General features: G+C 37.4%; 6 protein-coding genes across 6 annotated transcripts; 5 read left to right on the top strand and 1 right to left on the bottom strand.

Annotated features, from left to right (window-relative positions):
- Positions 1–315: 315 nt before the first annotated feature.
- Positions 316–5,556, top strand: BATDEDRAFT_30925 (uncharacterized protein; the record flags this gene model as incomplete). Its single annotated transcript, XM_006682782.1, has 4 exons — positions 316–716; positions 836–1,013; position 5,427; positions 5,534–5,556. 4 exons carry the CDS (start codon positions 316–318, stop codon positions 5,554–5,556), a joined length of 603 nt encoding a protein of 200 aa, XP_006682845.1.
- Positions 5,557–7,123: 1,567 nt separating this feature from the next.
- Positions 7,124–7,798, bottom strand: BATDEDRAFT_28504 (uncharacterized protein; the record flags this gene model as incomplete). The annotated part of the gene is made up of 1 exon (XM_006682770.1): positions 7,124–7,798. The coding sequence occupies one exon, from the start codon at positions 7,796–7,798 to the stop codon at positions 7,124–7,126; it is 675 nt and encodes a 224-aa protein (XP_006682833.1).
- A 1,186-nt stretch (positions 7,799–8,984) lies between these two features.
- BATDEDRAFT_92685 (uncharacterized protein) lies at positions 8,985–9,548 on the top strand (the record flags this gene model as incomplete). Its single annotated transcript, XM_006682839.1, has 1 exon — positions 8,985–9,548. One exon carries the CDS (start codon positions 8,985–8,987, stop codon positions 9,546–9,548), a length of 564 nt encoding a protein of 187 aa, XP_006682902.1.
- A 1,082-nt stretch (positions 9,549–10,630) lies between these two features.
- On the top strand, positions 10,631–11,147 carry BATDEDRAFT_28505 (uncharacterized protein; the record flags this gene model as incomplete). Its single annotated transcript, XM_006682771.1, has 3 exons — positions 10,631–10,775; positions 10,857–10,936; positions 11,001–11,147. 3 exons carry the CDS (start codon positions 10,631–10,633, stop codon positions 11,145–11,147), a joined length of 372 nt encoding a protein of 123 aa, XP_006682834.1.
- A 916-nt stretch (positions 11,148–12,063) lies between these two features.
- On the top strand, positions 12,064–12,692 carry BATDEDRAFT_32522 (uncharacterized protein; the record flags this gene model as incomplete). The annotated part of the gene is made up of 1 exon (XM_006682783.1): positions 12,064–12,692. A coding segment is annotated over one exon (211 nt), but the record flags the coding sequence as incomplete, so codon positions are not given.
- A 734-nt stretch (positions 12,693–13,426) lies between these two features.
- On the top strand, positions 13,427–14,011 carry BATDEDRAFT_32524 (uncharacterized protein). The gene has a single exon (XM_006682784.1). It carries the CDS (start codon positions 13,504–13,506, stop codon positions 13,927–13,929), a length of 426 nt encoding a protein of 141 aa, XP_006682847.1. The 5' UTR covers positions 13,427–13,503; the 3' UTR covers positions 13,930–14,011.
- The last annotated feature ends 508 nt before the right edge of the window (positions 14,012–14,519 follow it).

A 14,519-nucleotide genomic window follows, 5' to 3' on the forward strand; every position in this document is an offset into this window, starting at 1 on the left:
TCTTTAAACCTTTTGGTTGACTGGTATTTCTTTTAGTGATGGACATGAAAACAATGGTTGCGTTCTTGCAATCTTAAACTAGACTGTATCAGAGATTTTAGGACACAGCAGATGGTGAGCATCATGTAATGAATAATTAGCAATTCCAATTTCTAATAGGAAAGCACACTGAGTGTTTGATGATTACAATGCAAGATGTACTTTATATGAATACGATTGTAATGGGTGATTTTATCCGAGTTGGAATGGTTTGAAATTACAGATTGTCAAAGTTGGTCACTTTGACAATCAGATCAACAGCCAAACAAGTATATTATGCGAATAGTAGGTTTGACAGGCGGTATCGCTACTGGTAAATCAACAGTATCTTCCTTTCTTACAGTCCAAAAGATCCCTGTAGTCGATGCTGACCTCATTGCCCGTCAGGTTGTCCTTCCAGACACCCCAGCTTACCATTCCATCATCTCTACATTTGGTTCAACCATTCTCAACCCTGACAAGACCATCAACCGCACAGATCTTGGTGCTCTAATATTTTCCAACTCTGAACTGCGTGAAAAACTCAATCATATCACTCATCCTTATATTCGTCTGGAAATGCTCCGTCAAGTCATATGGCATTTTATCACAGGTGAAACATTGTGTGTACTGGACACTCCTTTACTGTTTGAAGCCAAGCTACATCGATGGGTGCACACCGTTGTTGTTGTCTATTGGTATGTTGAAAAATGTTTGCATTTAGATTCGATTCTGGGCATATTGGTGATTTGGTCATTTTGATTGCATTTTGGAATCCAGTTTCTAATGCTGTCACTGTTTTGTTTGACAATTGTAGTTCTGACGATCTACAAAGAGAGCGACTTATGAGAAGAGATAAAATTACAGTCATTCAAGCTCAGCAACGTATTGATAGTCAGATGCCAATCGATCGTAAAAAGAGTTTGGCCGATTATGTTATCGACAATACGAGTACGCTTGAATCTACTCAGGAACAAACCTTGAATCTCATGGATGTCTTGACTCCCAAACCGTGGATTATATTGATTATTTGGTGTATACTGATTGTTCCTATTATTTGGGTTTATGTTGCTGTGGTGGTTTCCATTCGGTGGACGGCCTGGAGAAGGAATTTATATATGGGCTATAATCGGATTAGAAATTGGATTAAACTTCCCATCAATAGTGTACCAGACGCTTCTGCAACTCGTATACCGACCCTGTCTACTCCAGGTCAAACTAAACAAGTCGGATCCAATGACAATCTGCTGCAGTATCCAACCACTCTAAGTGATATCTCGCTACCACCTGCTGCAGAAAGGTTTAACTGACTTGTTTTTTTAAAAATAAGCAATAAAATCAAACTACATGTTTTGAAATCATTTATTAAAGTTGTATAAACTCATCAAACCAACATGGTCAATGCACTTGGGTTTACATTGGAGGCATCAAACCATCCAGCTCTTCTTTTTTGAGTAGATTTACAAGTGCCTTGCCTGTTCTAGCACTTGTGGGAATAGCAGGCAATAATGCAACGGCTGGTCTTCGACCTTCCTGCAGCAGTACATTATACGTCGATGCAGCCTGTGTCTAAAAGCATGATCCATAAATTAGTAGCGTATGCCAATAACTAGCTAGAAAAGTGTAGAATCTAGACGAGACTACACTCTGCATCAAACTACAGCCCTACAATTGATCATGAAACTTACTGATGTAAGAACTTCTATTTGAATTCCAAGAGATACAAGATAGTCTCGCAATAACAAAGGCAGACGTTCCATTTTGGCACCGGTTCCAATCACTAATATGTCTAAAAATGAAGCATTCCAGTGACGTTGAGTTTAACTATTCAATCCATCATGACATCAAACTTTTTACCTGGAGTAGGATCAACAACTTTGAAAATCTTGAGCATATCTGTCGACCATCCATAAAATATAGGCGAGGTCTGATCCTCACCCACATGCTTTTCTGCAGTGGAATTGCCTTGTGCATCAAACTCTCCTTCAGGACCACCCAGTCCATACTGCGGGACATCCCATAATAGCACTGTGTTGTTGATAATTAGTCCAGGACCAACAACTTTTAGGTCCTTGCAAACAAACCCATTGTTGCTGACGCTGGTCACCATTTTGCCAATATTAGAAGGGGTACCAAAGAGTTGGTATTTCTGGAGAAGTGATTCTGTTGTAGGTTTACTAGTGGTAGATACATTGACTGAATCGATCCTTGTATAGACTATGGGAGGTGTGCGGATGAATGAGTATGGCCCAGGGTTAGACAAAGCAAGAGTGTTTACAGGCAGTTTGAAACGATATCGTTGAAAAAACATTGAATATGGTTTATTATTGTACAGGAAACTCCAATAAACTGAATTGAACTCGACATTGTGGATCGATTTATAATGAAATGTACACTGACAATCCAATATTTTTCAATTATTCATTATTAACTTTCTATTTCCTGTTAGAATCTTTTAATATTCAACAAAGCTGAATGATTTTTAGTGATTAGATGGAAACAATTGTTGCATTATTCGAATATGCAATCTTGTTTTCTTGATCTAGAGCGCAAATGTATGCAAGACTTGATTCTTTCCAATTGTCGTCCTTTATCTGTCCTGTCTACAAGGTTCATTAAAGTATCCTTTCAAGTAGTTTTGGATACAATCAAAAATGTCAAGTCGATAAGAATGCTACATTGTAGAGATCAGAGTTGTCGTTGATGTTCGAGGTTGACATGCTGATGTGTAAAGAAACTGAAAAATATAAAAACCAAATCAACACTCGATGAGAATATTACAAGACTTTTTAAACAATGTCATGAAGCATATCTTATTTTAGATAGCATCCCATTTTACAAACCACAGATTCATTGGTTAAACCCTGCTGAAATCAATAAGAAATAGATTTGTTTGTCGAGCAATTCTAAACAAAAGATTGAAATGTCAATTTTTAGTAGAAGATGCATAGAATATTCAACCACTGTTTATTCCCAAACCAAATAATTATTGCAGGATGAATACAACTAAAAAAACGAGCTTAGCAGGGGTCGAACCTGCAACCTCCTGATTCGTAGTCAGACGCGCTATCCATTGCGCCACAAGCCCATGTATGAGTTGACACTCAAAAATTACATATTCGTAACACTACTAGACATTAGCATTTGAGCATTTATAACAAACAGTAAGAATAAACAATGGTCCAATATTTTTGTACTCTTTACTAGATATTGATTACTTTAATGGGAGATTTCAATTGTTTGGTGTCTGAAATTGCTCAACAAAGCTATTTTTAATATTGTTTGAAGTAACATGCCAACGGTTTCAATCGTAATGTTTGCTCAAAACCCCGTAACTGATGAAAATCGCAACTCCGTTGTAGAGATCACACTGGGTCCTAGAGACTATATGCAGAGTTGATTCTGAAAATTGTAAATATTTGACAATTGTATGCAATGTGTTGTTTGATTAACCTGACTAATATACATGTTGAACTATAGTCCTGTTTGCTGTACAAGCTGGTTCAGATTATTATGCAGTTCTTGGTATTCCATTTATGACTCGACTTGGATTGACATTTGATCGAGCACATAAACGCATTGGGTTTGGTCCTGGATGTGGATGTGAAGTCGCGACTGATGGATATCCTATTATTTCAAACAATGATCAGGTGCTCTGGCCATTATCACAGTAAGTTGTTTGATATTGATGTGTGGGTGTATCGATTAATACTGATCATGAATTTGATGCATAGTGTTAGATTGCCTGAACAACCAAGTACTTCAGGTTCAGATGGTGCATTTATTCGCAGAAGAAAACCAATAACTACAACTGATCAAGTAGTTGTACCTGAAAACACTCACCACACTGTCAAAAGTCGCAAAAAGACTCTCAATAAACTCGACTGAATACAATTCATTAGTGACAAACTGCTACTATATGTATTTTTAATATGGTGTGTTCAAGTCGTGCATGTATTGGATCAATCCAGTGTGAATCGTAGTTGTTTGATACACAATGATCACGTAGCTCAGTCATGGTATGCATTGTTGGAATCCATCACTGTATATTTGGATGATCATGTCGATACTAGATGCGCGATATCAACAGTGTAATATGGTATACTGCTGCAAGTATCACAATGACTGTCATTTTTAAACAACTCAGATTGGTCCAATCTGGTCTGATCAGGTATCAACACACATGACTATTGTTGTATTGGTGTTGCATGCCATGTGTCAATACGACATGTCAAGCAAGCTGTATTGTGTATTGGAAATACAAGTGTCGATGTACAATGTGATACCATGCCAGTCAAGAATGCATATAAAATCAGTTTTAAATGACAAATGACAATTGCAATTTTATTACAAGCAAAAATACAGTAAATACAGTTGAAATCAGTCCAGATTAGCAACCAAATCAATTGGATGAATCGGATGAATAAGATGAATCAGATGAATAAGATGAATCGTCATCTCTGAATTGATCCAAGAGGAATCCAACTTTTTTTACAATTTTAGAAGAAATTTTACGTGCACGAGAACGTTTGGAAGCTTTTTGTGTACTGGAAGATGTTTGTGTACTCGAGGATGTTCGAGTGCGTTGGACTGCAGGCGTTTCATTTGTTGATGGGGATGGACTTTCATGATGTTTTAATGCTTGATGTGATGGACTATGGGTTCCACTAGTAGAGGCTTGATCGGATTCGGATTCTGACTCTTGACTTAGTACGGGACTGTGAGGTGCGTCAAGTTTCGTGTGATAATCAGTTGTTTTCAGACCCGAGCTTTTCTCGAGCAGACTCTCTGCGAGTAGTATTTTGACTCCGCCAAATCTCCAACGAAGCTGAGTGCTATTTAAATAAGACTCTGAACACTTTTTTTCGAGGTCGAAAAGAATGAGATTTTGGGCTTCGAGTTCAAGTTCGAGGTCCTTAAGCTCTTTCTTATGTTTGGAATTCTTGCGTTTCCAAGATTTTTTGCTTAAATGCCGATATTCTTCAAGTAGCCATTCTATCAGTTTTTCTTGACAAAGTTTTTCAAATTTTAGCAAGCTATATGTTTTCTCTGCTTTCTCATAGGCTTCCTTCATCTGTAGGTAATCCTCGATCGAATTAATAGTATTCTCGGGTACTTCACTAAGACCAGCCGAGTTTGTGACTTTTGCGTTGGAGATTGTTGAAGAGCTAGAATAAGTAGCTGTAGTTGCAGTGGGGAGAACTGAATTGGCTGTAGTAACCGAGCAAGTAAACAGGATTGATGTCAATACAATTAAGAATTTCATTATATTGGTTTGGTTATGAGCAAGTTGTATATGATTGTCGTTTGACAAGTGAATTTCGGATCATATTTATATTTGTTATCGATGGACAGCATTAAAAGCATGTTCCTGAATGATCATCCTAAGGAACTAACCTTATTTTCAGGGTTAGTAGCTCCAAGGAAACCCTTCGTATGGCGTTCCGCAATCTTGGTTGTACTATTGTCTGCTCGGCTATGCATTTGTGTATTGTATGGTCGGTTGATTGTGTAGTTTCCCACCCTTTAAAACCCTAAAAAGGGTTAGTGTGCTAAAATATAGGAAGGTAAACATAGGTTCAAATAATTCTGCATAGCCTATATAAGATGGCTTTGATATTCAGTCGCTAGATGACCATCAATGTTTGCTGTGATGTTTATGCTTTTTCAAATGACTTAATTGATTGGCATAGTTCAAATATGCCGCTTTGTGATATTTTGCATTCAATTTGACATGATCAGTGTCTCGACAGTTGTGTTGGCATTGCATGTTGTAGATATATCAATCTCGATTGTCACTATATAGTTGTATCAACCACACATCATGATCATATGTCATGGTTGACTTGTATTCTGGATTAATGCACTCATTCCATCACTTGAACACAATGCTTGTATATACACTGCAATTGGATCCAGTCACTCAACATCACAGCATGACCCACATACAATCTGATTGTGATGGTGATTGTCATGTTGGTATATATGTCGAGTATGTACATCCGAGTGATCAAGCCATACATGTATATGCACACAATACATACAATACACACCAGTTGCGTTGATCAGCATGCGTCAACTGGTCAATATCGTCAACCTGATTATACACGCACTTGACATGTACATCTGGACAGTGATCATTGTACAATCCAGACTGTTGTGCAAACCATATATGGCCAGTCATGTCAAGTATCGATCAACAACTGCGATCGATATCAAACTATTGTGCACAATCGATTGTAATCCACACCAGTTATAATCAATTACACACACCACAATGCATGTTGCATTTGAATACATGTCATGATGGTCAATGTCAATCACACACAACTGGTAATGTATGACCAATGACAGCACTCGACAACTGCAACGATCGATACCAACCCTATCAAGTGTGTTGATACATTGCATTGACACTAGATGCGCAATATCAACAGTGCAATATGGTATACTGCTGCAAATACCATGATTATCACATTTCATTAGTGTGATCATATTGCACCAATCGACCAGTATACGATCACTGCATACATCAACATGTGCATAATGGCCATATTGTTGGCATTGTATATTCAACATGTGATATTTAACACACTACAAAGTTGATACTGCAACTGATGTGTGTGATCAGTCAGGCTATTGATGCAACCATTTTGACACCACAATCAACGAGTCAAACCAGTCGAGTTGGTCGGATCTGATATCAACACACATGACTATTGTTGGTATTGGTGTTGCATGTGTCAATACGACATGTCAAGCAAGCTGTATTGTATTGGAAATACAAGTGTCGATGCACAATATGTTATCATGCCAACTAAAACTGTGGAATGATTAGATATAATGCATGTAGATCCAATATCAAATATCAATTTTATTATATTTTATTCAAGCAAAAATACAGTGAGCACAGCTGAAACCAGTCCAGATTAGCAGCCAAATCAATTGGATCAATCAAATGAGTCGTCATCTGAATTGATTCAAAAGTGATTAGATCCTATTCCCTAAAACTGGAAGATGTTCGAGTGCATTGAACTGTAGGCGTTTCATTTGATGGAGACAGGATTTCATAATATTGTAATGCTTGATGTCATGGATTGTGGGTTTAACTAGTAGAGGCTTGATCGGATTTTGACTCTTGGCTTAGTACGTAATTGCGAGATGCATTGACGAGTTTCATAAAATCGGGATCTAATTCCAGACGTCCCAGGTAATAATAAAGCGATAATATATCTAGATGTCCTCCAAACAGGTGTCTTATGACTTTTATTCCAAGGATATCCAATTTCAAACCAAGCTGAGAATACTCGAGGCAAGCACCCAGATATCTTTTTGTAAGCGTGGAAAGAATTTCCTTTTGTTTTTTGAATATCCGTTTAGCTTTCTCGAGTTTAACTCCATACTTTAAAACATTCTTGCTACTTTGATATTCAAGTTTCAACTTCTTGTAGTCTTCACCTAGCTGGTTTACTAGTATTTTTTGATCAAGGTTTTCAGAGTCTGTCGAGTTGCATATTCCCATTGCAATTTGATAGTTTCCACTTGTTTCCAAGTATTCCTTGATCGAATTCATGGCATCATCTGAAAGTTTACTAAAATCGACTGAGCCTATATTGGTTGCATTAGGAACTTCTGGAAAGCTAGAATAAGTACTTGTAGTCGAACTAGAAAGAGTTGTCGAGCTAGATTCGGCACCTGTAGTCACAGTGGGGAGAATTGGACTGGCTGTAGTAACCGAGCAAGTAAACAGGATTGATGACAGAGCAATTAGGAATTTCATTATATTGGTTTGGTTATGAGCAAGCTGTATATGATTGATATTCAACACGTCGGGTTTGGATCATATTTATATTTGTTATCGATGGACAGTATTGAAAGCGTGTTCCCGAGTGACCACCCTAAGGGTTGGTATTGATTTATTACTATCGATTTTGAGGTAATCCAAAAAAGATATTATTTTATATAATGTTCCGCAATCTTGGTTATACTATTGTATGCTCGGCTATGCATTCGAGCATTGTATGGTTAGTTTGTTATGCAATATATTCTTTTTCCACCCTAAAAAGGGTTAGTGTGCTAAAATATAGGAATATAAACATAGGTTCAAATAATTCTGCATAGCCTATATAAGATGGCTTTGATATTCAGTCGCTAGATGACCATCAATGTTTGCTGTGATGTTTATGCTTTTTCAAATGGCTTAATTGATTGGCATAGTTCAAACATGTGGCTTTGTGATATTTTGCATTGAATTTGACATGATCAGTCATCACCATTAGACACTAATGTGAGAGTGTTGGGATGTGTATGTTTGGACTGACAGTAGACATTCTGAATGGTTTGCAGTAACCAGAAACCATCAACAATGATGTTTAAACTGGGATTCACACAGTTTTCTTTCACTGTTCTCTCATCTTGTAAACACTCTTCCTGTTCTTTAATAGATGACGCAATCAAATATTGATTCATTCCTTCATGTCTTTGATTTACTGTGATATACTTTCCAATAATGACAACTATCGATATGCCATCATATGCTCACGATCCTCAGTTGTGTTCATCAAACACACAATGCAGTCAATGTGTAGTAGCTATTGTATATTGCAATTCAAAACACAGTTATTGCGGGACGAATATCAAAATGATCCATTTTACACGAATATGGTTGTAAAAGGGTGCGTTTACAAGACTACACAACACTCAAGGGGTGTATTTTTCAAAATACTTGATAAAAGGGTCGTAAAAGCATAATACGGTACTATGAATAGGGAGCAGTATACTGTCTAGTATGATGGTAGCCTACCACAAACAACCAAGTAGCCCTGTGTTGCTGGTTAACCTAAAAGGGTTAGGGTTGGTTTACTATACAAAAATATAAATACGATGAAATATGTCCAGTTTTATAATCAACATCGATCTTGAAAATCTGCCCATCTAACAATCTTTTAAACCCATCCAGCAATCTAATGAAGTTCATTGACATTTTATTCGTACTGAGCGCGGCGGCAACCGCTAATGCAATACTGGTTTCAGATAACGGCAATGGTTCAGTCCAGGCATCAAGTACTTCTAGTCAAGTGTCTAGCCCAACCAACGAGCCTGGTCCAAGTGCTCCCAAACGAGGTCGGAAACAATCAATGAATCAACCCGGTCCAAGCACTTCCAGTCAAGATCAGCAACAACCAGTGAGCCAAGGCGAGTCGAGTAATACTGTTCCAAATCAAGTGACTGGATTAAGCAAAAAAAAACAGAAAGTCCTTAATCGTATGAAGAAAAGACTTGAGTTGCTTGAAAAAATGGAAAGGAGCATGACCCAAAACTATTATGATTATGTATCTATTGGATTAAAAAAGCAGAGAAGGTTAAGACAAGGCAAAGATGTAACAACTTTTAAACACAGCCTAGAAGTTGAAAAGCAATTCAAAACAAGGACTGAAGAATTAGGAGATGAAGTAGACAAGATCAAAGAAAAGCTAAAAAAGTTTATGACAAAGCATGGTTTGGAATTTCAAGAGTCGAATTTGGACTGATGATGTGATGATTTTGGTTTTGAATAAATTTAAACTTTCTGATGTTGGTATTTGTCGAGTATTGTGAATGGGTCAACAATTATATCATTGATTGTGTACTGCATGTTTGTGTATTACATCAATAGTTACTGGGTTGCTGATTGATACATTGGCATGGTTTGTTCCATATACATCAATGACATGATAGCAACCAGTGCTGATTGTAACTACCAATCGCACTTGCATGATATCACCAACTGACCATATCGTGCATCGTACAACAAACGGAGCAATACACTTGCTCAAGGTCGGATGTAGATTGCGTCATTAACTGGTTTGATATTGGTCAATTAGTATTGTGTCAGTTTGTAATGTAATATATGCGGTGTGGTATTACGCAGCATGGTATTGGTAGTGGTGTATTGACGTCAAATGGGCCACTGAATAACAGTGTTCATGACACTGACTGTTCATCACCATCCAATCCAATCTCACCATTTCAATCAATCTTGGTCAATGTTGATGATTTACACGCTAATTCATTATCCAATCTTGTCTGACATTATTATTGGCTTTAATCACATTTGGTTTGTACAACTGCCATGAGTTGCACTACCATTATCATTATGTATCTGATCACCAAATATTCCAATACATCAATAATACCACAGTGTAAACAGTAATACAGTTGATCAGTATTGTGGCAAGACTTTTCATTCAAGTTTGTATTTGGAAATACTCGATGGTTTAATCACCACACTGTTTGTAATGCGATTGTCATTGATCTCATTCTAGTCCATTTGATCACATCCGATTTATGATGATGTTTAGTAATCCATTACCATGTGTTGTAGTAAACTAGTTTGTTTATTCAACCAAATCCACAACAATCACATTCAGAATATTAATTTACAGTATTTCTAAATGCATGTTTGATAACAATCCAATTTTGTTACAAAAAACTGATCAAAACAATACTAAAATGGAACAACTCGTTTGTGTGTTTTACAACAATCCAAACATAAACAATTGTTGGAAATTGTTGGACATTCGCATGAATGAAATTGTCAAATCAAAATTCAACTTTACTAATTTTATCAAACATGCAGTTGGATGATATCATGAAAGAGTTGATTCAACACCTGGAAGATTTGAAACTATTAACAGCGGATGCTCAAGTATACAAGGCTGATGAAATATGGGACAGACTGCTTGACTTGATACAGGAATTGTACAATCATAGTTACAGTAAGTTTAATAGTCATTGTGTTATTGATGAATTCAAACTGTTGCTGATTTTGTGTTGGTTTGAAGTGGCATGATATACAGATGTAGTGCAGCGCTTACAGAGTATTGAACTGCAAGATATCACAGTCAAGTATTTGGAGTATAATCGACCCAGTTTACAGGTATTCATATATTGTAACAATAATGGATTGTTCATGACTAAACTAATCAACATGTGTTGCGTAGATCAAAGTAATGGAGTTTACTGTAGTGTTTTTGAGAATGACGTACAGTGATGATCAGTTCAAAGTATCTCAACGACTAAGCAACCAAATTGTACAGCTCATGCAATCACCAAACCGTCAAGTCAAAATGGCGGCAAGTCATGATTGATATTGATCAAATGATTGACATTCAACTCATCTAGTGTCAATATGCATATAGGCGATAAAAACATGTAAAAAGCTGTACAAATATAAATGCTGGAGTGAGGAGTGTAAATTTGACATCAAGCCAATGGTCGAGATTATTGTTCAAGAGTCTGATCAAGAAATGCTCAGATTGGCGATTAACCTGTTTTTGAAAGTTTGTCATGATATTGACGATGAAAATGTATGTTTACAATGATACAATATTGGATCAGTTTGGACAGCGTCATGTCATGTCATGTTGATTTGATTGTATACTTGACATTGAACAATATCATTAGTTTGGCATCGTGGTATCAAGACTTGTTTCACGACTGGAATCATCCAATGGTCTAGTTGCTGTTGGTTTCATCAGAAATCTTCAAACCATGTATCGGAGTATTCATCGTGATAACCCAGTAAAAGCAGCAGGATGTGGCATCATTCCAACAATAGTCAATATGCTCAGGTATGTGGTGTTATGCATGAATGTGTGTCCAGTCATCACAATTGGTAAATTTGACATGTTTGGATTGACATGACATGAATACAGGAGTGTCGATCAAGCAGTGGTTGATCAAAGTATTGAAATTATCCATAATTTTTCCAGCTATGTAAATTGTGAAGTGACTTCAGCCGAGTTGATAAGATCGGGTTTGATTCAAACACTGAACGACTTGTGTATCAGATACAGCGACAACTTTGAACTAAAAAAACGCATAATCAAGATAGCAGGAACAATTGCATCCAAAATGCGCGAATTTCCTGTATCGCTTGTACGATCGTTGGTTTTTGAGCAATTGACGATATCGATGTGCAATCTCAATATCTATGACTGTTTGCGCCTGTTTGATCATGTCAACGACATGATTGAGAAATCTACAAACAAGGCCGAGATGATCAAGGTGTTTCAAGAATATGGAATTGTGAACCAACTCAACACTATTCTTTCACGCAGAGATATACGTTTGTGTAACAGTCCTGTTCCTGATATTGTAAAACTACTCAAAACACTTGCTGATTTTGCCGACAATCATCCCGACAGTTCAATACGTACCGAGCTTGAGCAAGGCGGGATGTTTGAAAATCTAACGGCTATTGTAAAATCGGATGATACTGACTACATGAACAAAAGGGCTGCTGGCCAGATCATTGAAATGTATTTCCAGCATCGGGTTAATGTTGCTAATTCAGACATTCAGCCATACGACGACAATGCCAAAATTGATATGAAATCTGGAATGGCCGGATATAAACATGGACAGGCACGCACACTTGTCGAGATGCAGTATATCCAATATCTGCAATCTATACTCTGCAAACCCATGTGGTGGATCGATATCACAAACCAGCATATTGTGGAGCAATGGAGGGCTGACTTACTCGATCAAAATATATCACCATCAACATTTAATCTTGCATTGGAACAACTCGGGGTTTTTGTCAAACAGCTTGTTTGTAGTAGCAGTGATGGATTGGGCACGATTGTACCAGGACCTGTTGAACTGACGTATATACTGGACAATGGCATACCTGACAATGTATACACGCGATTGATGACAAATGTATCGGATATTGAACATGGATCAAATCACAACACTGGTCAAATGGTGCACAATCTGATTGATGCATCAATGTACAGTGTTGTATATGGACAAACGATGATTGCACCACTGGATATACGACTCAAATACACCAAAATGGTACCATGCGATATATTGTTATCGACTCGACTTGTTTCAGATACGCCTATCATTGAAGGCAATCCCAAGTTTATATCATGCAAGTTCCAATGGCTTCCGAGTGAATTCCGTGTCGAACAGGATGGCAGTGTGACCATCAACTCATACATCAACAATCTGAATCCGATATGGCATCGAGACATGTACAAATGCATTGCCAAAATATTCAAATGTTTTGTCCCAATGTTTGAAAGTCTGTTCAGAACGATGGATCCAATGTTCAAGTATATTGATATTTGCAATCGCACAAAGGGATATGAACCACCAAGCCAGTCAGATCATGATGATATGCAGCCAGACACTCGAGTCATTCGTCCCGTGTATGTACCAACACTTCCGGAACATTTTGAATCCAAATATGAATTAGCAAAGCCAGTGTCACTGCGTGGTCGTAATCTGCAAGTCATTGTCAAACTCACCAACATTCAACTGACACCATCCAAACCTAAATACAACGAGGGAAACTGGCACATTGAAGGTCCAACTAACGAATCGATTGTTGCAACTGGACTGTATTACTATGACGTGGAAAATATCACCACACCCAAACTCGATTTCCGCGAGGCTGTTGATTGTTTTGATTATCAAGGAGCATCTGATATGTATTGGAAAGATGTGTGTGACATTGATCAAGAATCACCACGCAATCAGTATATAGGATCGCTTGAATTACCAAATGGTCGATGTGTAGTTTATCCCAATCGATACCAACACAAAGAACAATCATTTGAACTTGCAGATCCAACTCAACCAGGACATTGCAAGATTCTGACATTTTTTGTAGTGAATCCAGCATGTCGGATTGTTTCGACTGCACATGTGGCTCCACAACAACCACAATGGTACAACTCGAGTCTTGACAAGGCACACGTACCGCCTGAACTGTGGAATGATATCACGCAGTATATTCAAGGTGTTCAATCACCAACTGAAGCCAAACACTATCGAGATGAATTGACAAGTGACCGAACTCAAATCACAGCGGTATACAACGAATACATATATGAGCGGGTGATTGATCTTTGATGGTGGATTGTGAGGTTGTGATTTATACAACAATGAGTTGCAATGCCAGTCATATCTATGCAATTAAATGGATCGAATAAATTGAATGAATTGAATCAATCATGTCAATCATGACAATGATTGTTGATTATATTGACTGATTGTGTACAATTGATTGATACAAGTGATATGGATGCATCATTCGGTGTTGTTGAATCAGATCATTGCTTGATTCTGTCAATGTGATCAAATGGATTACTACAAAACTGGACATGCTCAAGTTGAATCAAGTATTGAATCGAGTATTGGATTGATATTTACACACAACCACAATTGTAACCACAATTGCAATCAGCACAGTCTGAATATTAGACATTTGAACATCACATATCGAGTTGTGGATAAATGCGAGTTGGCATATTGGACTGTTTTTGTAGTTTATTAATGATTTGATTCACGACTGTTTGAATTCAAGGCTCAATATGGATTACAACTGGATTGTCATTGTTTTCATTTGGAATGACAAATCTGTCAATGTGTTGATTGATTCCTAGTTCATTGATCAAATAAGAATCAATTCCACCAGCAATAGTGTCCGTCACATTCGAGTT

Source organism: Batrachochytrium dendrobatidis (genome assembly GCF_000203795.2).
Source record: "Batrachochytrium dendrobatidis JAM81 unplaced genomic scaffold BATDEscaffold_18, whole genome shotgun sequence".
Lineage (NCBI taxonomy): Eukaryota > Fungi > Chytridiomycota > Chytridiomycetes > Rhizophydiales > Batrachochytrium > Batrachochytrium dendrobatidis.